General features: G+C 42.3%; 3 protein-coding genes and 1 long non-coding RNA gene across 6 annotated transcripts in view; 2 read left to right on the plus strand and 2 right to left on the minus strand.

Moving 5' to 3' along the window:
* Window positions 1-1,152: 1,152 nt before the first annotated feature.
* Window positions 1,153-3,716, minus strand: lpar6a (lysophosphatidic acid receptor 6a). Its single transcript, XM_032504260.1, has one exon. The coding sequence runs from the start codon at window positions 2,825-2,827 to the stop codon at window positions 1,778-1,780; it is 1,050 nt and encodes a 349-aa protein (XP_032360151.1). The 5' UTR covers window positions 2,828-3,716; the 3' UTR covers window positions 1,153-1,777.
* A 5,841-nt stretch (window positions 3,717-9,557) lies between these two features.
* Window positions 9,558-18,902, plus strand: LOC116672522 (uncharacterized). Its single transcript, XR_004327574.1, has 3 exons — window positions 9,558-9,881; window positions 14,331-14,333; window positions 18,890-18,902. It is a non-coding gene; the product is annotated as an uncharacterized LOC116672522 (long non-coding RNA).
* rcbtb2 (regulator of chromosome condensation (RCC1) and BTB (POZ) domain containing protein 2) lies at window positions 10,716-20,805 on the minus strand. The gene is made up of 11 exons (XM_032504237.1): window positions 20,533-20,805; window positions 19,242-19,376; window positions 18,251-18,401; window positions 17,102-17,268; window positions 16,854-17,012; window positions 16,314-16,421; window positions 16,070-16,212; window positions 15,602-15,792; window positions 14,178-14,304; window positions 11,025-11,160; window positions 10,716-10,920 (listed from the first exon to the last, which is right to left on the minus strand). The coding sequence occupies exons 2-10, from the start codon at window positions 19,365-19,367 to the stop codon at window positions 11,112-11,114; spliced, it is 1,221 nt and encodes a 406-aa protein (XP_032360128.1). The 5' UTR covers window positions 19,368-19,376; window positions 20,533-20,805; the 3' UTR covers window positions 10,716-10,920; window positions 11,025-11,111.
* A 4,689-nt stretch (window positions 20,806-25,494) lies between these two features.
* The window catches only part of fndc3a (fibronectin type III domain containing 3A), a 62,205-nt gene continuing 60,367 nt past the window's right edge, over window positions 25,495-27,332 (plus strand). For 2 of the 3 annotated variants that reach the window (XM_032504043.1, XM_032504023.1), the window contains exon 1: window positions 25,557-25,575. The gene's annotated coding sequence lies outside the window, so the exon portion shown is untranslated. Of the gene's footprint in view, window positions 25,576-27,332 lie in introns of all 3 variants that reach the window. The other variant, XM_032504049.1, reaches the window with a different exon arrangement.

The raw sequence follows: 27,332 nt of genomic DNA on the forward strand, positions 1-27,332 counted from the left end.
TTTGTCCTCATGGTTCATTGGCCAGGTTTATACTGTAATTAGGCTCCAATGTTGAATATGAGATATTTTTTTCTAATTAAAAAGTGCTTATTTTTGTAATTTTACAATAATTGAAGGAAACACACAAAGCGAGAACTATTACGGCTATTTATTAGAAATGTATAAAATTGAAATTAGGGCACACGTTGCTTGACATGTGAAAAAAGTCACATTTTAGTTTTATAAAAAAAATTGTCATTTAAAATATACGTCGATAACAGCTTCAGAATTTAACCCTGTCCCAGGCTGGTTCACATGGCTTCGGAGCCAGAGTTATATATATATAATAGGTGGGTTATGGATAAAGTGCAGCTGATGACCTACAGGCTGTGTCAATAAAGTCAGAGCACCATGCTGCTCTGTGTTGTTCCCCCTCACGCTGTGTTGACTCCTCACTGATGACATATCCCAGTAAATTAGCCCTCAGCAGGACATTTTCATCCATCTGTTTGTTTTCTATCAAACTGCAAACAGGACTTGCTTATGAATATTGTTTTTTCATTTAAATTTAACACCTTGATGTATTGCATAACTGTGCTGACCCAACATATGGTGTTGTAGGGGAGCAGCCTTGTCAGAGGGCATATTAAAAACACCATGTCCTCGCTGAGAAGGAAAACAAAATGTTACAGGATGATAAAATGGAATTCCTATCTAGGTTAAGTTATACATAAAAGAAGCTACACCGCGCCCACTCCTTTCTAGTATCAACTGATTCCCTCCTCATTATGGCATACAGTCCAGCTATGTTCCCCAGACATACACTTTATGTCTGAAAGTGTGAATGTCTGTTTCTGTCAGTTGCCATTAATAAAGACTTCCTTTTTTCAATACTGGTTGCCACACAATAAGCTGGCACTCCCCAGTGGGAGTCATAGATACTCCATTAGACGGTCTACTTCTACTTTTTTATCTCCTCATTTGCATGCAGGATAAAACCTTTAGAGGAGAAGTTTAACAGTGAAATGGAGTGTGCTATGCCAAATCTTCACTGTGTGAACCTCTCAGGAGGTTTAATGCTGTAAAGAAACAGCATGTCTTTTTCAGTTTTAGTTCAACATTTATTTTCCAGCGTCAAAAGAGAGCATTTAAATGACAAAAAGGTTTCATTTCTTTTAAACAGTACATGACTTTTATTCATTTACTGTAGCTTGAGTGCAGTGGAATTCTGTGTCAGTGCATTTAACAGACAATAAAGACATTGAGTGGACAATGGATTGGTGCCAGAACCAAAAGGCACTTCTGTGACCTATTTGTAATTTAAAATTTAAAAAAGAAGCCCTGTACAATCTATTGCTTGATATAACTTTATGTTAATTTAATAGATACCATTCTAAAGTAAGCACCTCAACTTACCACTGAAATGTACAAATATACAGGCACACATTCAACATCCCCACTGTCCTGCTGGTCAGTGATCACATCTCCCTCCAGGTTCATTTCAGAGTAATTGTGCCTAACACAATTACAAAATATTCCACAGGAAAGGGAAATTAGTTAGTAGTAATAAGACATCCACAGATGGGAACAAAGGGTCAATGTAGCAGTAACACTGCAGAGCAGAGGCTGTCGAAGACAAGTCCAAACATTTGTCCTGAGATGAAGACAGAGAAGACCTCTTTGGCGGGTGCTTCAATCCATGAAAGCCCAAATTCCCATTGTCTGAAAGAGGTTTGTTTTTCTATGGGGGGGGGGGGGGGATTTAACACCTTTCATGCTGACTGAAGCAACCCCAGACTTACACTGAAGACTCACCGTGAAAGACTTTAGCCTTGAGAGTCCTCAGGCTGCACTGCAAGTTGGAGCTGGTTTCTGACTGCAGGGCCTCTGAGAACTTGGCGTCATAGGTACGGCTGACTTGAGACTTCCTCTTGAAGGAGTTCTGGATGGTCTCCGAAGTGAAATAGTAAACAATGGGATCAAAGCAGCAGTTGGACACAGCGATGCAGAGGGCTATCGGGTAGATCGTCCGGACCACCGACTCCGCAGAGCAGCCTGTTAACGTGTTAGTGCGAACCAGAGCATAGAAAACCAAGTTTACATTGTAGGGGATAAAGCAAAAACAAAAAATAAAGAGGTGCACAAGTATCATGCGCAGGATCTTGGTTTTGTTCAGCTTCCCGCCACGGCTGATGGTTTGGGGGCGACGCAGGGTGTGCAGCACCATGATGGAGCAACAGACGTTGAGCAGAAGCGGGATGATGAAGCCCACTGTCTCTATGAAGATCACCACCTTGGACAGGTGTGCTTTCCACTGCTTGGAGGAGAAGTTCTCAAAGCAGAAAGTGGCGTTGGTCGTGCTGTTCTCCTGTGAGGTGGAATCCAACAGGAAGCCTGTGGGGAGACTCCCAGACAGCACCAACACCCACACAGCAACACACACCATCTTAGCATTGCGCTTGGTCCTGAGCGCCCTCGAGCGAAAAGGGTGCACAATGGCTAGAAAGCGATCCACGCTGATGCAGGTGAGAAACAGCATGCTGCCGTACATGTTGGTGTAGAAGAGCGAGACGGAGACCTTGCACAGCATGCTTCCAAAAGGCCAGTTCTGGTTGATGAAGTAGAAGACCCTCAGGGGCAGCGTGCAGACAAACAGCAGGTCAGACACCACCAGGTTCATCATGTAGGTCGTGGTCTCGTTCCTCAGCTTCAGGGAGCAGACAAATATGTACATGGCCACGATATTGGTGATCAGTCCCACCACAAACACAATGCTGAAGATGGTACTGTACAACGGGTACTTGAAACCATCGTTCTTGTCACAGGTGTGGTTTGTATTGCTGTACATTCTGAGAGCCTGAGAGGATGATGGGTGTTTGTTATGTTATAGCTATATAACAAAAAGGGCTGCCCTGCTCAATGAATTCACCATGAGTGGAGAGTAAAGCACAGAACAGTCCTACACCAGGACGCATCGAAAGACACTCTGTCATCTGACAATTCAGGCCCCGGGTACAAAGGTTTCTTTCCAACACGTCTGTCAATGTTAGGACGGCTGCACATGGCCAACATGAGCCCTTCTCTTTCTCGATGTAGCCATCTTGAGGGTGGGGGGTTACCTCTTAATGAAAAGACCCCTTCCAAAGGACATGAGAGATTCAGGCCGGAGTGTCCTCCCCTCCCCCTGCCCTGTCTCTCCACCAGGCTGCACCCCACAAGTTGCAGGCTTTGGTTTGTGTCTCCTTTTCGCTCCACAAGTCCTCAATTACCACGCGCTGCTTAGTCTACAAAAGAAACGATGGCGTATCCACATTTAGGTCCGTTAGAGAGATGTCTCCAATGGCAAACGGAGAAATCTGTTTGTCAAAACTCAGTTTTTTTGTTTGTGTCCTCTTCAGTTCTGTAGTAACAAAGCTGTCATAAGTTTTTCCACCTCTCGCAAGGTCCTCACCACAAAGCAGCAGGCGTGTTCACAGGAGCACTGCCGCTCTCCGTCTGTGTGTCACAATGTGAGTGTCTCACAGACAGTTTGTCCTCAGGGTCTGTTTCCTGTCCGGGGGGGTTCTGAGAGAGAAAGGGGGGGCCTCTCTCTCTCTCTCTCTCTCTTCCTTACTGACTGACTGAGTCACTCAAGTGTCTACTTCTCTCTCCCTTTCCTCAGTATTTCCCTTGGACAGCTTCACACACGTTTTCCCTGCACGCATCTCCCTCTCCAGAGCTCTACTTCTCCTTTGTGCCGGTGTCACAGCCAGTTCTTGTACTTTGGAAGGGAGAGCAGCTGTGTGCTAACCCCTCCTACGGCTTCCCCTCTAACTCCTCCTTCTCCTTTGTCTGCTCTATCAACCAAAGCAGCTCTGCATTGTGAGGGAATTCATCAAAAGGTTTACAACACATGCTCAGAATTAGCTGGATACATATTTAATCAAATTAATGTTTTGAGCTATTCTTACCTGAGCAGTGAGAGAGCCCAAGTTAAAATGCACTATTAACGGTGATACAATTAACATTGAGCCATTTGTAAAGAATTCGATATTAAAGAATAATTAATGCTTCCAGCTGCATTTTGAGTTGAAACATAACTGCTTCTTCATGGCTAAACTGTGATGTGATGAGTAAAGATAAAAGGCCTCTATGTTTTTGTTGTTGTTGTTTCTTTAATATTTTTGTGACTTGTTAAACCCTGTACAACCATTAGATCATCAAAGTACTAGTGTGGAACCTACTCAGGCTGAGTCATTTGGAAACACTACTGCCCCCACTGTGGTTTAAACTCTGCGGTTGTCTGCGCCCAAGCAGAGACCTTTAGGTGAGACCGTCGCACGTCAGCCATCTTACCGGTGAGTTATCTTTCTGTAACACTTCCTCTCGCTGTCAGTCCAAGAGAAGAAATCCCTGCTCTTACTTTCACCATCGTTCTTCTTTCAATTTTTAACCACAGAATAACGTCAGACAATCTCCTGTTTACACCGGCACGCACATGCCCAGTGTGTGAATGGTCATGTGACGTGTAGTCAGACGTGTTTATATGGACGGAGATTAAAAATGAAAACGTAGTAGTGTAGATGTTGCCTTATGCTACTTTATACTTTGACTCCAGTGCATCACAGTGGGGAATATTCTTTTTTATTATTATATTACACTTATTTAGCCGCTCAGTTACTAGTTGGTTTGCAGATTAAGCTATTATATACGAAATTTATGATGATCTTACATGTACAATACATTAGGTTAAATTTGTTAATTTGCACAACGGCATATAAATAAGAATTTGCTACATCTCAACCAGCTGCATAATAAAATGCTGCTTATATTGCTTCTATACACAACATCTTGAATGCAGGACTTAATGTAATATAGGTAAATGTTGTGGTACTTCTACTTTTACATAAGTAAAGACTCTGAAGACAGGAATCCATCAATCTCAAGAACGCTAGATAACATAGGTCTGGGATTACAGTTTGATTAGTTTTAATAAATAAAAATAAATAAAGACAGGAGGTCAAAATGATTCAGGTGACTGCCTCCACCGGTCTGATGAGGCAGCGGTTCCCAAAGTGGCGTCCTTAAGGGGGTTCTAAGGGGTACCCAGTAAAAAGAGGAATCATTTATTTTCACTATAATTCCATCCATAAATAACACAAAGACACGATGTATGACTATTTTGGTCTTGAGTTTCAAACACGTTCTGTAATAAAACATCTAAAAGCACACATCTTGTCAGATGGGGGTCCCTAGGACAACATCTCATCAAATGGTGGTCCAGGGTCTGATTTGTGTCCGTTTGGTGGTCCTTGACATTAGAAGGTTTGGGCCCTACTGTGATCAGCAGACCCAAATGGAACCTGCTCATGTTTTCTTTTTACAGTCTTCAGCGGCGATCCAAAATGAAAATCTAGAGAATTTAGCAAAGCGCTTTCCTGCTTTGGGGGGGCGATGCGTTAAAGTTTTGAGACACAAGACTTAAAATCTGCGGATGTGGAGATTGTGTGTGGCCCTGGTGACGAGGCACACCAAATTAAACTGTCTCCTTGTTGTTTTTGACGACCTGTGTGGGCAGCAGCTCGGCTAAAGAAGAACACTTTTATTCCACAAGGGCCACTGGAACTGAGACAGAACAGAGAGCTTTCTCTTGTCAGCGCTCTCTGAAACAGCATTCAACTCTCCTGTAGGAGAACCTGCCCACTTGGTAGCCAGTAAAAACATGAATGCCTTTGTTCTGTGTGAAGTGGCTTAGCAGGGAGGAATGTGATTTTTATAAATAATTAGTCTCAGACAACTTGAAAGTACTCTCAGCTTCTTGATGGGCAGTGGTTGATCTTTTCTGTAACTTGTCACTATATATTGTTTGAGTGTATTTGTGTTGGGTGGCTGTAACTGTGTTAAACAGGAAGTGTACTACCAGCTTGGGTTTCCCATCAGTGGGAGTGGTGTGTGGGGGGGGGAGGTGGGGCTGGTGATGGTGATGATGGCGCAGTGGATATGATAAATGCCTTTTGTTGTGGGAGATCTGAGTTAGAGTCCCACTGTAATACATCTACCAATGTGTCCCTGAGCAAGACATTTAACCCCTAGTTGCTCCAGAGGCGTGCGACCTCTGGTATATATAGCAATTGGAAGTTGCTTTGATTAATAATAATAATAATAATAATAATAATAATAATAATAATAATACATTTTATTTAACAGCGCTTTTCTAATCACTCAAGCACGCTTTACAGACAATAAAAGACAGATACAGGGAACAGAAAAGTGTAAGCAGTTATAACAAAACAAAAAAAAAAGACATATATATTATTAATTTTTGATTAAAAGCGCCAGCTACATGACACGTGATGTAATGTAAATGAAAGCTTGTCTGGCAGATAAAACCAGTGTACGACTGCCAAAACCACGCTTTGTAGTTCACATCTGTGTCAAACCATGCAAAGTTGAAAAGAACTGGTCAGCTGTTTTATTGTTACACTAATATTTCCCCGTTTGGAACAGACTCCAGTGAAACAAACACAAGATTTGTAGTTTAGTAACTTGACAGTCATCTAAAGATGGTTCATTTGGACTTCACAGAGTTACAACAATAGCCAGACAAATGAAGGAAAGTCTCGCAGACAATCAAAGAGACAGTGGGTGTTTCACAGCCACCGTGCCTCTCTTTGTCAGTCCACCACAAAATAAACACCATCAAGGCTAGAGTGAAAGGTTTCAAGAAAATAGAAAAGCCTGTACTATTGTCTTACACTCGCAAAATAGTTCCATGCAGCACATAAAAACAAGCTCTTCACATGCAAGTATGTGGTCGCTAAACAAAAACATGGGCCTGAAATCCCTGGACTGTTCCATTTCTCACAATGCCAGGAAACTGTCTGGCACCCCCAAGGCCAAAACCGAAGGTTTTCAAATAGAAGAGAAGAATGCATGAGAAAGACAGCAGGTGACATAACAGTGTCGTGTAACGATCCTCTGTCGCAGTCAGAGGTGTTTTCAGACACAAATTGGATGTTGACTTCAAACTTAACAAATTTAAAAAAGAAAATGCAACATGAATGTGACAGTACACCATGAGGGGGAGGGGAGTAGGTCTAATCCGTAGGGAGTTGGGTTGGGCACCGGTTGCTGGTTCAAGTCCCCGTACGGAGTGTGGACTGGTAGCTGGAGAGTGCTCTTGAGCAAGGCACTTAAAAAAAAAGTCCAGTGAAAGCACAAAGTAAAGCAAATGATGTCGCATTTAATGTAAGTAAATGGTTTGGGCCTCAAACCAAAAGCATTAAATGAAACCGCTTCAAACACAACATGAGCGCCGCTGGCCTGATCACCATGTTGGCAACGGAAAGACGCTGGCTCTTGATTCCATTTGCTGCATGACACTCGGTTTGTATCTGAAGTGTGCAATTCTTCACTGACTAGAAATAGCCACGGATGGTTTCATTTTTACCGCTTCCCCATTAATTTACAGGTTTCACGACATACTGTCATGCTGACTAGGCCGACTTGCTAAACAACTGATGTTAATGTTACCTCGAGGGTAAACAAGCTTTAGGCGACTGTGTGCTGGAGTAGTCACGCAGAGAACTTCAGTTATGTCTGAGGGAAAGACAAGCCGGCTGATGTACAGTATGTATACAGATTTCACAGATACATGAGCAGGAAACTCAAACAAGGGAACTAACATGTTATTGCAACCATGAAATTCAATGTGGTGTTATATATCTGTTCTTATCTAGGGGCAGTGGGTGGAGTACCCAACCACTGGAGACACAGGTCTAAAGATGATGGTAAACCAGATGAGGCCCAGCTCTCTTCTCTCACACCAACAACTTCCTGTCAACACTGAGGCTTTTTTTTTTTTTAGCCCATACTAAACTAGGCCAAAAGCAGAACTACTGTGTGTTATTCTTTATCTCGAGCTACAGAAAATAAAATTGGTGGAAAGTACTTAAGTACAATTTTAAGGTACTGTATTTTAGCAATTCCATTTTATGTTCCTTTATACTTCTCCCTTTCATTTGAAAGAGAAATATTGGGACTTTTTTCCTCCACTGCATTTGTCTGATGGCTTTTAGGGTCATTGCAGTTCAGGATTTTCAATACACGTCGGTCGGTTGGTGGTTTAGGGTCGGGGGATGTGGCAGAGGGCCAGCTACTGTTGGCACTTCCTCAGTTCCTGCTGTAAAACTCTTTAACTCGTGTGTCAGCTGCGTTATGTAATTGTGTGTGACAATATACATATGTTTAGTCTAAGCTTTATCCATATAATATCATATTAATTTGACTGAGCTAATTCTGCATGCTATAATATTAAAGGCCCCTTGCCATACAAGAAACATAATAAGATCAAAATGAAATTAATGTTTTCTGGCAACTGTAATGCTAAATGGAAGTGAAATCACCAGAGACCCGTACAGCAAATAGTCGTCTACACTGTACAGCCCAGGCATGTGCACATCAATGGAACATCATTTGTTTAGGGAGTAGCCATTAGCTGAAACCAAGTAAGTGAATTATCGTCTGCGAGCTGCTGATCTGGCTTTCATCACAATATGCCCCAACACACCGGCAGCTCAGCAGAGTATGAAGCTTAGGTTTCCTTTTAGTCAAGATTTAATGAACGTTAAACCAACACATTCTTTCACAGAAGAAGAAAAACACATTTTAAAACTTCATAAATGGAATTTTTGCCACACACCAATTATGTTGGATTGCCGTATTTTGTGAGGTGTCCCTGTTATTATGACCACACCTGGCCGGGAATTTGAAATCTGACTGGACAAGTCTGGTTGGATGGTGTGACACTGTAAAGCTGACATGATAAATATGAACAGGAGCTTCCTCTGGCAGGAAGACGTTGAAAGACATATCTGTATGTGCAAACATGAGTCAGACTGTATTACATCCTCCACACGTGCAAATCATTGCCTCCACTTCCTGTGTAAATTATAGAACTAAAAAAACATTACGAGTTGTGTAATAAGTATTTAAGGTCAAATCCCAATCATGATGCAAGCTTCACTCACTTGCACTTGAGTCAGAGCAACGGTGTAATGCAGATAAGAGCACATCCGATAACATTGTGCTACAAGCATGACAGCAGAGTAAGGGCTGGTGTGGAAACCTCAACATGTACAACACACTGCCAATGGTTTAGAACAGCTACTGGTAAAACGCAGAGTGAGTGAGTGAGTGAGTGAGTGAGTGAGTGAGTGAGTGTTTGTGTAGCAAGCTGTACATTTGCCCAAATGTTGTATGGTCTGAATGTTAAGTGCAGTATTTAACATTGTAAAGTATGTCAAGGCTGTACATGATTCCACCACAAACAGACCACCAATCACAGCAATAACACATACATAGAGTTCTGTAGTTACTCGTTTTAATACATTTTAGATTATCAAATGTTACCATTAGTGCCGCTGTCAGCAGATTACAGCATTGTCCATACAAAATGAGAACAATTATTTAGTAATTATCAAAATGTTAAAAAACCCAGAATAATTGGCTTGTTAAAGTAAAAGCGTTTTGTTACATTTTATTTAGACGGATGTAGAAATGTAATGTGGAAATATCTGGTAACTACATTTAAAGAGACTATATTCAACAGTCAGTTGGCAATTACACAAGCCAGCACTATTTCATTACCACAAGGTGCCAACCGGGGGGAGATGGAAAGAAATACTTGTAAAAAGATGCTGCCAAAATACAATTAAAAATTCCAACAACCAAACTTTTGTAAACATACCAAATGAATGACACACAACTGTAAAATAAAGCTAAAGCTACAGTGTAAGATCACCGACAGGCTACACAGGAATCAATATGCTTGTGTAAGTCGGACAGCGTTTCCTGCTGCACAGAAAGGGTTAACCTGAACATGAGTAAACATGCGGTAGGACTGACTGCACATGTTTCTATCAGTCAGCTGACGATGGCCAAAGTAACTGTCTGCAGCAAAATAGTGCAAATGTTAGTCAATGCAAACATGAAAAAGTAACCATAGGTTTGGATAGCAAAGGTGAAACACTACCGTATAAAACAAGGGACAGAGCCTTGGGGGTTCCCTCTTTTTCTTCTCATCCAGACGTATGAGAACCAAGGGTTAAAAAAAGCAGCCAATGTAGGGGCTTTGCTACGTATAAACTTACTGATTATTTCTATTTTAACTGTAAAGGCTTGGGATAAGAAAATAATAAATTTTATTGCAAAAAAGGGTTTTTTAGCTTCAGCTTCCCGTGTGCACTGCCGGTCTTTGTGACCAGCGTGATCAATCAACCCCCCATTTTTGCCACCATGGGTCAGGAACGCGAGAGACAGAAAAAAAACCCCGGGGCACTTGTCTAAATTTAAGCCGCTGCATTCGCTTTGACCGTATTTTTACGCCCAAAACCAATTGGGGGGTGTGTTGGTGGGTGTGTTTTTTGTTGGGGGTGTGTGGTTTTGTTGTGTTGGGGGGCTGGGAGCCGTCACTAAGGTTTAAAAACCCTTAAACCCTTTGCCCTGCAGTGGTACCCTCCCCCGCGGTTTTTTTACCGCTGTCCCCTTTGGTCCGGCTCGCCCCCAGGGCCCGGTGGCAAAACCCCACGTGCTGAGCCTCCCTACGGGGGCCCACTCGGTCATTTTTTGAAGGCCCCGGCGGTGGCTTTTTTAAAAGTTCGACAGGGCGTGCCATTCTGCAAAAACCTGGCTGGGGCAGCTGTTGGTGGTGTGCAAAAAAGGGAAACAAACTCCCCCAGGTCCCAAAAAAAAGGGGCTTCTGGGCTTGCTGGGAGTATAAACTGATTAGAGAAGGCCCCCCCCCCCCATGGTGAGCATGTGTCAGGGGGCTAAACCCTTTCCCCCCCTCTTTACAGCGGCGGAGCAAAATGAGGGGGGTTCTCCTCAAAATGCCCCCTTGATCGTTTCCTGGCACAGCCCTCAGCCGCGTCTCTCGGTATAACGTGGCCAATCCACAACCCACACCCACACACACCACACACACACACAAAACACTTTAGCGTGTTCAGGACTTCTGCACTGCCTTTCGTGTGTGAAGGACAGCGGTCCGTGGGCTGGGCTTTCCAAAAGCATCCTCTGGTGGCAGGTTGATGGTGTCGTGTAAGAGGACTCCCAAAGGCTCGGGACAACCAGGGACGAGAACTGGTGGATTTCTATGGTCTCCTCCTCCGTTTTCTTAAGCAGGGCACGGAATGCTCACATCTGGGGAGAAAAAAGGGGCTGACTACTCCAGTGACAGTTAGAAAACACACACACACACCCCACACACACACACACCACACCCCAACCACACACAAACACACACACAACACACACCACACACACACCACACCCCACCCACACACACACACACACCACACACACACACACACCACACACACACACACACCCCCACACACACACACAACCCCCACACACCACAACCACACACACACACACACAGTGATTTAGCATGGGCTTGCCTATTGTTTTTTTAGAATGTGTACCTAACACTACTGATATTTTTCAAATCATGCTGCAGTGATTCACTTTCCAAAGAACTTAAACCCAGGCTTACATTAACTTCTTGTCAAAGTGATGTTATCAATCGCAAGAGCTGCTTATTACTTTTTTATACAGTATGGAAATCAATGGAAACAGTGGCTACCTATAAATAACTGCAAAAAAAAATGGAAACACTACAGCATCCTTTTTAAAATGATTCTGAATTCAAATGATTCTGAAGTAATATGAAGTATACAAGACCTGCAAAATCACTGCCATGCTCTTTTAAAACGCAAACAGGCACACTGAGAAATATTTCTTCATTTCTATTCATGTTTGCAATCTTTAGTGTTCACCATTTATGATTCATGTTTTCTCTCCCATACCATGCTATCTGAACCAGACTCCAGAGTTTTCTAACTCTGAACAAGTGTATAGAAATAGTTATGGGTCTCTTTTAATGTACTGTAATTGAAACTGTAAAATTGCATCAAAGTGAAAATGAAATGTATTCATATAAAATGAATGCCATAATCCACGGCCTGAGGCAAACAGAGGCACTTGGCCAACAACTAATAGCCCACAGTATTTTTCCTGTGCGTTATACTGATTAACCCCCCCCCCCCCCCCTGCTAATCTGTCCTGGTTCAGAACCCTGCCTGCTGAGGACACGGTTGAACAAACAACGAGTCTTCGTTCAGAGGAGTGCATCTCAAAACGTGCCATTTGCATGTGATCTGGGCAAAGCACGCGTTTTAATCTGTTGCTCATCCGTGTGAGCGTGTGCGTTGGGGGCTGACGTCGCAGACAGTCTGGCTCCTTCCTACTGACAGTGCAAAACAGCAAGGGACAGGAATGCAGAACATTTGTGTCCAAGTGCAGTTTTAAAAAGAAAAGCAGGAAACAATAGGTCTGCCTCAGCTTCCCCGTGACATTAACAGGAAAGACGAGGAAACGCCGTCTAACAGATGGAGTTTAAATCCAGGCAACGCAGCATGCAGTAGGTACACGAGTGGCTTTGCTACCATGGTGGCATCACAATTAACTAAATATATGTAAAATGTATGAAAAACAAACAAATTGTTTCTATAATTAACATTCGGGCTGAAAGATTAATCCTTTTCAAATCAAAATTGTGATTTGAAGGAATGCAATTGGCATATTGTGAAGATTAATTGAACGTGATATTTAGTTAAATGTTGGGTGTAACATTTAGTTTAACGTTTTTTATTCCTCTTTTTATTATTAGAGTCTGTGTTTTGTCATAAGATAAATGCTGGAATGATAATGTTACTTGTCACAGATTGTTTACTTTCACCGGCTCTTTCATTTAGATCTTACTTTATTTAACATGATCATAGAAAGGTGCCATATGTGGCTAAAACTAAAAATGCAAATTGCATCATAATCGCGATATCTGGCAGAAAATTCACAATTCAATTTTTTCAACAAATTGTTTGGCCCGATAAAACAAAGACACAAATGTGCAACACCAACGTGTGTTTCTGTTCCTCTGACTGCGGCACACCAAGCACCTTCATTACCATTGGCCAAGCACAGCCTCTAAATGGGAAAAAAAAACAGACTCATGTGACAAAACTGAAAGTCCAGATGGAGAAGCCGGCTGCTCTGGTGAGGAAGAAAAAGAAAATCAACTCTTAAAAGTTGAGTTGAGCAAAGAAGAAAAGAACGCAGTGGCCCGACATCAGAGGAGGAAACCTGGAGAGAGTTTCAGTTCCTGTATTAGGATCATCATGTGCACCCAAAGGTCACGCGTGTGTAAAATAATTGTGGTTCCTATTTTGTGTATAGAGGAACATGGCCACGGGAACATATTTTGAGTTGGGGGTGCAGACAAATTTTCGAGTGTGACACTTTCAGCCAAAGTCAACCACCACACCACAAAGCTACGCCAGTTTTACAGAATAGGCCTACCACAAGCTGAGCCACAAAATACAAGGGTAGAAAACCCACCACTGACTTAAATTAAACCCAAAGTTAGCTGCCTGGTCGTCTGTTGCTAGCAGGGTTGCTACGGGAGTAACAGGCGGAGAGGTGCTGCTGCTACGTCTTTCAGTTACAGCTGGGTTTATTAGGCTTTTTAGCCTGTCATTGATTTATGAAGAACTCCAAAATGTGCTTTGGTGCCCCGTTATAGGCAAGCTAACTTCTGTAGGATACTGTTGACCCGCCAGGAAAGTTCCCACAACTCTCTTTACTCGTGAAAGAGTGTCAGAGGAGCGCGCAGATTCATTCTGATCAAATGATGGGAACTAACCACATACCAACCACATTTTAAAATCAAATTACATCTAACTGTAATGAAAGGGATTAGGTTAATATCAATAATCAATTCATTAAAATGAACGTAATTTTTAATTATGGTTGTAGTTTGTCTACTTTTTGCTAAGGGGGTGCTGCAGCACCCTCCGCACCCCTAGTTCCTGCGCCCATGCCTAGGAATCACAATGAGAAGATATTGTAACCAAAATGAAATAGTGTGTGTGAGCAGGTACAGATCATAATGCTTGTACACCTCGGCAGACTCACAGCAGCTGCTCAAGATGTCATGCCATTGGATGGGAACTCCGTTTCTTTGGTTAGTTTTTACAGACTTCCATTCATTCAAGGAGTCTATACTGCACTGATATTAACAAAACATGCAAAAAGTACACATCAAGTGCAGTTTTTTCTTTTTTTTTTTACTTTACTTTGAGCGTCCTGGTTCTGTGTACCTGATTTTCAGCAGGGCTTTGTGAACATGGATACACTTCCCATCAACCAAGAACTTTAGGTCAGAAATCTCTGGGCTGTCGAACTCCTTTTTCAAAGACTGGGCCACAGTCAGGTAGTCATCGCCATCTGGAAAAAAAAGAAGAACAGAAAAGTAAGTTGGTTTGCAAAGAACGAGTAAATGACAAAATGAATGAATGAGAACAAAGTGAACTAGTCACTATTTTGGCGTTTTCCCGCTGCCTGGTATCTACTTGCTTTTTTTTGGTTTTCCATTATGATAAAAGTCCCTGGTTCCTGCTAACAGGAACTTTATTCAGTACCACCTTCATTGAGGCTCCAAGCGAGCCGAGGCGATACCAAAAGGTGACGTGAAAAGCTGCAGACTGCTGATTGGTCGGAGAGAATCGTCACTAATCACTGCGTCATCATTGCCAGTATGTATATCTTCTTCTTCTTCTACTCCTAATACATCCATGGTGTATATGGGGGTCCTGAACAAACCCGCCATTTCTAAATATACAGACAGCGTTTTATGTTTTTTTTCTGCCTCCAGCTTCTTTTGAAACTAAATTTGTCTTCTAGCAAACAGCCACACGCCGAGAATCAAAAGCAACACACCTTCCTCGTTCTGTGTGTTTCGCGTTAGGTCACGGCAGTTTCCTGCTGCGTCTCTATGGCAACCAGCCACGCTCACCTCACAGATGAAGAGGTACTAAATCTGCAATGGAAACAGGAGGGGGGGGGGCACCCCGGCCGAGTGGAGTGGCGCTGAGCCGCGTAGAGCTAGCGTAGAGCCACCGTAGAGCTAGCGTAGAGCTAGCATAAAGCTAGCGTAGAGCTAGCCAAGAATGGCCACACAAACAAACAACTGTAATATCTAATATGAAACTGTGTGGGGGTGTTGCAAAGTTATTCTGATGAATTTTCTTTGGCACATGGTGTTTTTGGATCTCAAAACGCAGATCGTCTTGCAGTGTGAAACCGGTTAAAATGTACTATTGTTTGGCTGTGAATGCTTACTTTTACCCGTAACCCGGGTCACAATAAGTCCCCCCCCCCCCCCCCCCCCCCCCCCCCGCTCTAGCCCTTTTGGCTGAGAATTTTAAAAAAAAGAAACAGATTGCTTTGATGATTTCAGGGCTTTGTTACTGCTGTAAACTATGTTGGGAACAATGGTCAAAGTTGCAAATGAGATCAATAGTGGTTATAGGTAATATGATTGTTTGACGTGGACAGGAAACAGAGTATCCTGTTTACTTCTTAGACCACTTCCAGGAATTTGTACCGATGACACACATGTGACCATGTGCTATGCGTTAACATTGTGAGATAGGGCGTGCATGGCGGAGGTCTGCGCTCTCCGAGTCCACTTCTAGTTGACGGTGTTTGTAGTTGGGCTATTTTTTCCTTTAAACACTCTTACCTACGGAGAGGAGGTGCCACGTGACGGCTGGTGTGGCGAAGCAGGCAAACACATCGTCTGTGCTTCCGAAGTGGGTGAGGTAGGGGCTGGCCACGGCCTGACCTCGACACTGACCCCACATCAGAACCTGCCCGCTCTGGGTCTTGGCAGCTGACGTGTGGCTGGTGTGACATGCAGCCACCTCCACCATCCTAGTGACAGAAACAGAATTCCCACCTTAAAAGGACTTATTGGACTAATGTACAGCCTGAAATACCGGTCTGTCTAATATGGCCAATAAAGAGGCAAGGAAGGCCTTTTATCAGACAAATAGATTTCTACAATGAACACTACTTCCAACCAATCTCGTTTTACCCTATGATGATTATTATGATGATTTAGCAATTAAATCTCAGGATCTTTTTCATGTGGCCATCAGTGACCTGTGCTGGTGGCAGAGAGGCCAAGGGGTGAAACCTAAGTACTAACCTCTCCTTGTCTGTGTTAATTAGAGTGGGGAGAGCTTGGTTACTCTTATTGCCAGTTCCCAACTGCCCATATGAGTTGGCTCCCCAGGCGTAAACCATCCCCTCATCTGTAAGTGCCAATGTATGTGCATATCCACAGGCCACCTGTATATGGGAAAGGATGAGTGTAATTAAGCTGAATGTTAACTGATATAAATAATCAAAGAACAGAGCTTTATGAGATGTATCTCTCCCTAAGCTCTTACCTGGACGATGTTGACACCTTGTAGAGCAGCAATCCTGCATGGGGTCTGCTGATTGCCATTGTTCCCCAAACCTAGCTGGCCATTGCAATTGTAGCCCCAGCCATAGATCTACAGTACACAGAGGGGACAAATTCAGACTACGCACACACTATATCAAGGCCTTGGTGGGGGGGGCTGCTGATATGTCTAAAAATTAGACATATCAGCAGCTTGTTGGCATTTTCTCTCACTTTTTTCCTTCACTTTATTAGTGCACACATGCATATGTATATTCTTAGATGTCTCCATTTAGTTACTGTGACCCGGGATGAACATGGGACGGTAAAATGTGTTTGCAAATTATCTGCAACACCTAAAAAAAATTCAGTATGTATTTTTTTTTTTTTTTAAGGAGAAAAAGAAATTTAGAACATAAAATGATTAGCCATGCCTTCTTATATTGAAGTGTGATGCGCATTTGCTTCTGCCCACTGACAAAGAAGTCGACTGCTGAGAGCACTGATTCATTTCTTCATGCTAACATCTGATGTGAGCCATTACCTCTCCGTTGTCTAGTACAGCCATAGAGCAGAGCTGACCACAGGCTACGTTGACCACCACTTTGTTCTGCAGGCAGCTGCTAACGCGGCGCGGTGTCGGCTGGTTGGCAGTAGACCCTGAACCTACTTGGCCTGAGTTGTTGTAACCCCATGCGTACACCTGAACACAGAGAGAGATGTCCACTGTCCAAAGAAACACACATGAAGCAGAAAGGACGTCACGAAAGGACCCAACTGATGATCGGTTACCTCTCCGTCAGTTGTGAGGGCAATAGTGTGGTGGGAGCCACAGGCCACCTCTGTCACTCTCTTGCTAAGGAGGTTGGTGGACACCAGGGCAGGGGTCAGTCCGTGGTTGGTGGTCCCATTGCCTAGCTGGCTGTAGCCATTGTGGCCCCAAGCAAACACCTCTCCATCTATGAGGGAGCAGGCAAACCTTCATTCATGTTGTCTCAGTGGTTAATATTTTATTAATAGATAAGAAGCAAACGACTTCACACCATTTACAGCAGAGTAAACGACATCTGGATAAAAGGCCAACGGGTTGCTGCTCTTTGGTGGCGTTCGGTGGCCGTTATGTTGAATGTGAACAAGAAGCTGATTGGTCGCTTCTCTTGTGTTAAACCCATCAATATCGCGCCAGGTAGATAAGCCAGTTTGTGATTGGTTTCCGCAAAATTGTGAACTGAAACAGGAGAATTACCCGTGCAGGTTTCCAGACCGAGCTGCGGGGAGAAATCTAATCGCGGGCAGCGTGGGCGGGGCTTACCCAGTCTAGAAAAGACCTGCAATCACTGTGAAATGAATTGACAGGTCTTGTTACGCACGGACGGACACTTGACAACAAGTAAATCAATAATGTCTGTAATGTTTCCTGGGACTGATACAGTTCTGTTAATAACAGTAAAAAAAACTATAGCTGGAAATCTGACCAGCTGGAAACAAAATGCATATTTTTGCAATGTCTGTACAATCACATTATCTATGTGAATTGATCTATGGTCAAGCACCGATTGGACCAGTAAGGGGATGAGACATTCTGCTGGTTTACAATAACAACAAGGCCACTTTTGTCTGAAACCACGGCAAACGGTTAAATGTCAGCATCCAAACCACTTTTAACACACCAATTGCCATTGGCTGAAAGCCATACTAATTTGCGAAACATTTAGTATATTTAAATCACATCCGTATTAACTCAAATTATTAAGACTCTTATTTAAAATGTTATGTTGCACTGTTGTTTTAAATTAGGTGATTTTTGATAGTGTATGGGCAGCGGTGACACAGCACAGTCCTGAAACCGGATTCTAGACATTAGCATGCACAGTGGCATTGCTTTGCATCCTGAGGATATGTCCCCTCGGGGACAAATACAGGTTTTCTGGACTGGATCACCTGCAGTAGCGATAGCCACATGTGGTCCTGTTCCGTAGCTTAGGGACACAATCTTCTTTCCACACAAGACATCAATCCGCCGCGGCTCAATAGTGCTTTGAAGGTCTCCGAGCCCTAAACAGCCGCTGCAGTTGGTGCCTAGAGCATAGACCTGCAAAGACCAAAAATCACTGATAAAATATAAACCAATATTATTACATGAAATACAAATGCCACACTCTGTTGTTTGCTGATAACATGGACACTGTTTTTGGTGAGATGACGCACTGCGAGGAGACTAAATCATATCAACACTTTGTTAGTAGGATTTCTAATTTTGATTTCAAATAATGGAAGAGTCAGAAGTATGACATTTCCCAGTCTATATGAAATCTATAATCAATCTTTTTCCCCACTGTCCCAGCCAGCAACTATGTTTTCATCATTGCTTCTCTGTCTGTAATTGATTTGAATCGATTGTCTATAAAGTCTCTAAAATGTCACAACGTTCCCAGTGCAGAGATTTTGACAGTCAGTTTAGTTTCAACTGATTAACTAATTAATGGATTAATCATTTCAGAGTTGGTCACACCCCGAATAGAACTACACCTGCAATCATTATGTAATCTTTCAAATCTGTAAATAGTTTTATTACGCCAGAACTGACTGCTCCGCAACAACAGTTTGGGACACAGGGACAAACAAATGAGTAATCAGGGGTGGCGATACGCGGCACGCCCTACACCTTTCCTCAGGATATAACTGGAGCTGGCTCGGGTATTAGGCCTGTACGGCTAAAGATAGCCTCATTCTATCTGCTTATCCCTGGGCCTGAAGCTGCACCCTGGTTCAACCGCAGAGCGAGAGGCCTGCATCTCCTTTCTATCCACTTCTAAATAGACAATAATCAAACAAAAAAGGATAGATTAGTCCATCAGGTCCTGTGACAAATCTTCTACACAGCCTGTAAACAAGAAGCTTAAAGCCCACTTGCTTTGAGCCAAAGTGTTACCTCATCATTAACTGTGACATAGAGGGCTTCATTTGCAGCACTGCCAAAGACACAAGCCTGCCGAATGAGCCGGAGTTCCTCGGGTGGAAGGAGCGCAAAAACTGGCCACTTTCCCACGTCCAGCATACTACTCAGCTGTGAAATGAGGAGAAAACAGTCATCCAGAGATTTTGTTTAAAAAAATACAGTGTACAAAAGGAGAATATGTTAGGAAAAGGCTGAGTCACAGTCAATTAGGAATGTGGTTCAGTTGTCATGTTAAAGCCATTCCTGCTCCAGTGAACCCAATCTTGATTGCATACAAATTCCTATTTCTGTTGTTGTTTTTATTGTAGTGTTATCACAAGATGACAAAATGGCAAAAATCTGCCAAAAAGAAGGCAAACTGGACTGCTTAATTAATATGCCAAAGGGTAACTACTGCAAATTGGAGATAAGTATTGTCCAAGTATTGTAAGGTGCCACTTTTGCAGAAAGATTAAAACATGAATGCTGTTGACTGAGTAAACCCATTCACAGTGTGTTTAGTCTATGTAATGTCACCTCGACATTTTTCTTTGCTCTACATAACTAAAGCCTGATGCGATATATCCAGTACAATGGCCAAACTATACATGAAGGATGCACTCTTCTGTTGAATTAGCATCCTGATGTTCTAAGGGTAGCATGCCAACCAGCACACATGCCCCTATAATAGATATGAAAAGGTTGATGTGGCATGGATTTAATGAGGTTTATAATCCTGACTGTCTCCCCCCAAAAATCAATATATGCTCATAAAACCTCCTTGTCTCAAGGTGTAAAGCTGCCTTCATCCAAACTCATATTATAGACTAGTTTTTTCTTTCATGTGTGTATTTATTGGGGACCATGAACAATTTTAAACAAATGTTACCATTTGATGCATTGTACCAGAGTTAGCCACAGGCTAATTTACATCTGCAGTCCCCAAGTTAAAAGACTAATAACGTATTTAATAGGATTGTCATTATGTAGCAATTGTCATCTGAATTATAAGCTATACTATACTATTTCATAATTATTAATATTCAAAGCGCTCTTAAAATGGCTATGAAAAAAGTGTAAACTACAGTGAATGTCTCTCAGTGAGCTATGACACCAAGTTGCACTAAGCATGAACCCAGATCCAACTAAGAGTAGAGTAACGTTCCTCTCCGCTTTCTTCAAACCAGCAAGAAGCCAAAGACGACACGTAAACTACGCAAAGGAAGAAGGGACCAAACTAGAAGCTAAGCTAATTAGCGTGATGAGTGTTGTTGTTGTGAGTTACCTTGCGGTTGTTCTAGCTAACGTCGGTGTTTCCTCCGCGGTGTCGGGGTCTGTTCACGGAGCCGCTGCTAGCCGACATCCTCCCTGCTGCTCAGGGGGCCGCTGGAACCATCTCGGAGCCCGGTATGGATCTAGCTTTACATCAGCTGCTGCTCGCACCACTTAGCTTAGATCAAACACCACCACCACCACCTTACTTCCTGTAACGGTAGTTAGATGGTGCATTCACTGAAAGTCGGAGCTGGGACCTTCTAGTTGTTGGCCCAAACAATGAGACGGGTATGGCTGCAGCCTGGGGCGTCCCGTGTCGTGCCGTCCCGTCTCATGCCGAGGTGTGTCCAACGGTAAATCCAGAGGGTCAAAAATGCGAAATCGCAAATAATTTTCCAGATGGAGTCACGGGTAAATCCGGGAACACGTTTGTTGAAATCATTTGAAAAACGTTAAAAACTGTTCAAGTAACAATGTTGCCATACATATAGTTTGCTCATTTCTGAATGTTATTGTTGTGTTGCCTGATATTAACGTTGATGAAACCTGCCTCAGGGACTCAGCCATCTCCGCCAGCTCAGCAGAGGGGGGGGGGGAGGATCTGCACACACAAGAACAAGAATACAGAAATAAACATGTTACACTCTTTCCAAGACTCCTTTTTCATTTTATATTCTATATTGTTTTCACACTTCACTGGGACATTGCTGCAAATACAAATGTAAAAAATTTACTTATATACAATATACTTATATACAACATACTTATCAGCATGGCGAGAGACGAGAGGCTCCAAGTTGCAGCCATCGAAGGAAGGACATATATTTTTAAATATAAAAAAATATATATATGTATTTTATTCATTAGCATGATAGTTGACGCGAGCTTTTACTTTGAAAAGTAAGAGAGAGAGCCTATTGTTTTCAGTATTTCATTCCAGATGCGAGCTTTTATTTTGAAAAGTGAAAACTCGGACGGCACCAAGCGGGATGGCAGAAGGATGTTTTTAGTTTGCCTATAATCTGCATTTATTTTATAGACACATGTGTTTTTTTTGTATTTTATGCATAGCATGATAGTTGAAGCGAACTTATTTCATTCCAGATGCGAGCTTTTATTTTGAAAAGTAGAAACTCGGGGGTGGCACCAGGCGGGACGGCATGAGACGGGATAGCATGACATGGGACGCTCCAGGCTGCAGCCAAACACTCATGAAAATGATTACCATTAGCATTAGCTAGCTAACTAGGCTAGTAGTAGCCTATTAGACTTTGTAACATTCCAGTGAAGCAGCTATCTGCATAACAAGTGCTAATGAAATAAAGATATCGTTGTTGTTTTTTATTTAAACTCCAAAAAAGGTTTATGTTTCAAAATTAAAATTGATGAAAATGGTCTATATACAATCCATCCAACAAAAAACAACAATTAAAGTGATTGCAATTAATATCTCTATTTGTACTGATTGTAAAGTAAAGAAATTAAAATAACCTTAAATCCAAACCTGATTATGTCGAGATCTGAAACCTTTGGGGGTAATATGGGAGAAATGTTGTGCAGCTTCTATAAGTGGGATGTATGGGATGTAGGCCTACATACAGTACATACATTTTAACATCACAAAATGTAAAACCTTAGACCAAAGTACACTGTATTTTTATCAGAATACAGAAAACATAGAAAATCTATTTAGAAATATAGGAAATATTGGATAGGATAGAACATAATGTAATTCTACTAAATAAAAACCACCCTTTCATTCAAACAAATGGTATATCAGAATATAAAAACACATTTTCTATAGGCTCAGTCTGCTACTTTAAAAACTAATTCCAGTGCTGGTTCCATGATATTAATGTTTGGATAGTCATCAAAGAAACATGTGACAAGGGCTGGGAAAAATGTTAGAACAGGCAACAAAGAACATGACTCTGATCCAATGGAAAAATCGTCAGACTGACAGCACCCAGCCCCACCCCCCACCCCCATTGGAAAGGGGTTTTCCCACCGTGCCCCCCTTCTAGCCCGGTCCGTGGCCAAGGTCCAGTCCAAAGGGATTTGAAATCCGTTTTCTTCAGTATCTCCCCGCTTCACGCCACAGAGCTTCAAAGAGTTTTCTGGTGATTTCTTAGCATATGAGCTGCTACAGAGCTGCCATTCAGGGCTTAGTGCCTTGCTTAGCAGCACCTTGGCAGACAATTTTGGGGATTGTCCTGTTAAGCAAAACGCCTGCACGGCTTACCTCTGGTTTCCATGGTGAGCATGTGGTTTTTATGGGACTCATTGAACCCTAGTGACCAACAAGCCCAAAATAAGCAACACATCAAAGTCTTTTCCTAAATTGACCTCTTGTGTAAAAGCTGATTTTGTTGAAACATTGGATTCAAACAACCATTCACCACTCAGATGGCATTTGTCACAGTAGTGAAAGGTCTTTGTTCTTCACTCAAACCTTAATCTCAAAACGTGGTCACGCAGTCTTAAAAGGTGTAGCAGAAAAGACCCTATGGTTAACTCATTAGTCAAACAATTGTATTTACTTGGTGCAAAAAAGCTCTTTGCAGTTCAAATGTTCAGTACAAATATAAAATACAATTGTTGGATGGATTCAAAATGGAGCAAAAAGTGTAAAGAGGGGGGTGCCAGAAAAAAGATGCTGTAAATCAAATCGGTTTGCTATGTGGTGGCCTTTTGGGACACCTCTGTTTCAGCCTGGCATCAGACTTGGCTCAACCTTTCATCAGTCTGAGCTGCAGACTGCTCTGGCCAAGCCGTGCTCAGAACTCAATGCTAATGTTTATGTGCATGTTAATGCATGCACATGAACATATTAAGGCTGACTGCATGCACAGGGCTGACTACATGCACATTAAGGCTGACTGCATGCACATTAAGGCTGACTGCATGCACATTAAGGCTGACTGCATGCACATTAAGGCTGACTGCATGCACATTAACATACAGTCGGCCCTCTTGGCTGACTCTTGGAGGGCTGACTGTATGTAAAATGTTTGCTTGTATTACACAACCCACCCTTATCTCACATGTATTTCTCTGATACACTACTGGCATTTAATGTTCTCTGCATTTCTCACCACATTTAAAATCCACCTCTTCCATTAGAAATATAGATTTTCAGTGACTCTGTAGCTACATAGGACTGAGTGGACAAAGCTGACACTGGTTTGAGAAGCATTTTCTCTCTCTGTACAGACTTGCACCGCCATCACTGTCTTGAATACTGTGTTCAAAAACCCTGGAGTGCTCTTTGAGGGGATTTCTAATCACATTTCACATGCAATAAATGCAAAACTAGCAAATATTTCAATTACCAGCAGGTGGAGCCAATGATAACTTAGTCTTTCTGCATGTCAGTGCATCCACTTTACCAAAGCTTTACGGACTCTAATTTTACAACCTCATATTATATTTAATTTATTACATTCATACGTGTATAATTGGGCCTTATAAAATAAACTGTGAGGTAATATTTTAAATACATACATTTTGAGCTTTTGATGGATAGCTTTGTATATTTAAGAGAAGTGTGTGCATGTGAATTAAAAGCATGTTATTTAAATATGTAATTTTTAAGCCACTAATTTTACACTTTCTTACAATAAACAGACAGACAGACAGAAAAGTAAACACAGTGCATTCGGTTACACCCCCCCCCCCCCCCCCCCCCCCCCCCCCCCCCCCATCATCATCACATACCCTTCACCATACCTAGAGATTGTCGTGGTTTTATTTCAGTTAGTATTTCTAGTTTGATTCGCATTGAGAGATGGTTTTATGGAAAGTTCTCCATGCCAATTATACTTATGCCCCCTGTATTTTAAGGAAGAACATTTATTCATTTACAATACATTATTCATTCACAAAGAAAATTGGTGTCCTTAAAAGGTTGGATCTTTTCCTAATTTTTTAAAATTAAGGAATTAAGATCAATTTCTAAAAGATGGTTTTTTATTCCTCTTTTTAGTCAAATTTAACATGGGCGTGTAAACATATGCAAGCCACTATATATTTGTAATTTATTCATTTCCAGATTACAATGTAAATTTACTGGTAGGCCTACTTATAGTAGGCTAATTATCCTATATTCTCCGTACAGGATTCACAATAAATTAAAGATGTGATATAGGGGACACAATGAAGTGTTGAGAATATATACAGTATATAACTTTAGTTTTATTATTTTCAGATCAGGCATATAGTTAATTTACTGGAAGCACGCGGTAAGATGAATGAGCAGTGCCCTTTAAAGACGATATGATGCCGTTAAGGTGGACCTGACCACGTAGCCTACGTATGAGCGCTGCCTGGAGACCCCTGGAGGGTCCGGGACCGACCCCGACACGGTCCCATCCACGTCAGTCAAATGAGTTTTCGTTTCACCCCAAACACGCTCCTCTGACTGTGAACAAACCGATTACAGACACGTCAACCTTACGGGCTTCCTTAAAATCACGAAAACGATGAGGAAATTAATTAGAATTGCAACGCACGGAGAACTGACCGCAACCACAATACAGGCTGAATTAAAATCAATGTGACGAATATTATAAATGTTTCTCTTCGCTATCTTGGAATTTGGGATTCGTCATGATTGGCTGTAACACCATGGGGCCCCAGAGCCCTTTTGGGGGCGATGGCGAAATTTCCTGACTTTTTGCAAAGGGAGGGTTTCCCTGCCCAAAATGGAAACCGGTAAAACTCGTATTAGGCTCACCCTCCTCGAACTTAGCACCCCCCATGGGGGGCCCCTGCACTCCCCATCGGTTTAGGTGTAGTCAAAAAGCGGGTGTTGCCCCCATCCCTTTATCTAGCTAATAGTAGCTAGGTAGGTATTAAATTAGCTGCAACATTGCCTTTTTTTTTGCCTGGGCTTGTTTTTATTAGGGAGCCCAGGAAGGGACCGTTTAGGGGTAGCGGAAAGCTTAAACGGGGAGTGCCGGGCGTTAAAAACAAGGAAACCATACGTGCATCGGCCCTGTCCCGGGCCAGACTGCTGCCCGCTTTTCTGTGCCCCCCCTTTTCCGACTGACGAGTGAAAAGGGGAACCCTTAGCTTCTGACAGTCCTCATGTTAAACCGGGCGCCTGGCTCTATTAAATGGGTAGGGAAAAACAAGTACACGCTTTTAAAGGGTTTTCGTTTGGAAATTGAAAAGTTTGTATGTAGGGTAGCCGTTAAATAAAGAGCAGCTATGAAGTAAGCCCAAACACACACCACACACCCCACACACAAAACACACACACACACCACACACACACCACACACACACCACACACACACACACACACAACACACAAACCCCCCACCCGTGCAGCTAGAGTAAAAATTTGCCCCGGCGGCAGATAGCTAGCCCAACGTTAGTTAAATTAGCAATGGTTAAGTAAGGGAAAAGTACCCGCTGAAAAATTTGACCCCCATATTAAGGGGTGCCCTGGGAAAAAAAAACTGAGTTTATGGTTTTTAGCTGGTAGACCCGGGGGTGGGGGAGGCCCCCGTTAAGTTGTAACGGTGAGGCTAAGTCAAAGGGCCTTTTAAAGTTTTTGCAATAAACATAAGCCAAACTGTTTGACCGTGTGAAGCCCGCTGGCGTTCCCCCCCAAACCCCCTTATTTGAGGACTGGTTCCAAAAGCGGCCCCCTTTTAAAACCTTATTAGAATTGAAGACCAACATTTTTCCCCATTACCGTGCCTTTTTTGTACTACACTTTTAAAATGGGTTTTCTGGGGCTAGATGAGACTTTTTGGGCACCAAATACTGCCCCCTAAAGCAACCTGGACATTTGGGTTTTTTTAAAATTTACATTTTAGCCTATTATTTTAAAATTTGGGACATTTTTGTTCCCCCCCCGGGACATTTCAAAAATTTGTTTTTTTTTACTTTAATTCCCTATTTTTATTTCATGTATATTGTATGTATGTATATTTTTTCCAGTATTTTCATTTTATTTTTTATTTTGTGCTTTTGGACTGATTTTGTGCCTGGGAAAACAGGAATTTCCCCTTTTTTTCTTGGGATCAATAACTCTATCTATCTAATCTACTATTATTATCTATCTTCTATCTAACCTTTTTTAATCCCAAAGAGAAATTAAAAAAAAAGGTTTTGGTAGACGCAAGGGCCCCCTCCTCTTCCCTTTAGGGTGTTTTCCCCCCCTCAAAAAAAATTTTAAAATGAAAAACCCGGGCCCGTTCCTCCCCTGGCTGCTCTTTTCTCCCCGTAACTGCCCCCAGTCCCAAAAACAGATGTTTTTAGAGAAAGGGTGTGCAAACAAAAATTTGGGAAATGCAAACCCCAGTTAACAACCGTCAGTGGGGTTTTTCTCTCTTCTCTGGTTATTTACCTTTTTTTTATAGCCAAAACGGGTTTTTTGGGAAGGCTAGAAACAAAAGGGAAAAGTACCAACAAAGGGGTTTTTTGGGGGTAGGCAGCCACAGGTGGGATGGGACTATACCCGCCTGTTTTTGAAAGGGGGTTTTTTATTTGCACAATAAAATTTAAGAAACAAAAACGCCAAAAAAAAAAAGGGGAAATCATAATTTAAAAGGGTTTTTGCAGGTGGATAAAAAAACCGGAGGGGTTTTACAAGGGGTCCCCAAACCCCCCACAACAATAGGGGACTGAATAAAAAAAACCAATAGCCCCCCTATTTTTTGGCAAATAAAAATCAAAAGGGTAAAATAAATTACAATAATATGTAACTCCGCGTGAACAACTGGAGTATACAAATACGTTTATCACGCACCTAATCAAATTATTTTATATTTGGAGAATGTATAACTAACTCATGTC

Source organism: Etheostoma spectabile, chromosome 3, assembly GCF_008692095.1.
Source record: "Etheostoma spectabile isolate EspeVRDwgs_2016 chromosome 3, UIUC_Espe_1.0, whole genome shotgun sequence".
Classification (NCBI taxonomy): domain Eukaryota; kingdom Metazoa; phylum Chordata; class Actinopteri; order Perciformes; family Percidae; genus Etheostoma; species Etheostoma spectabile.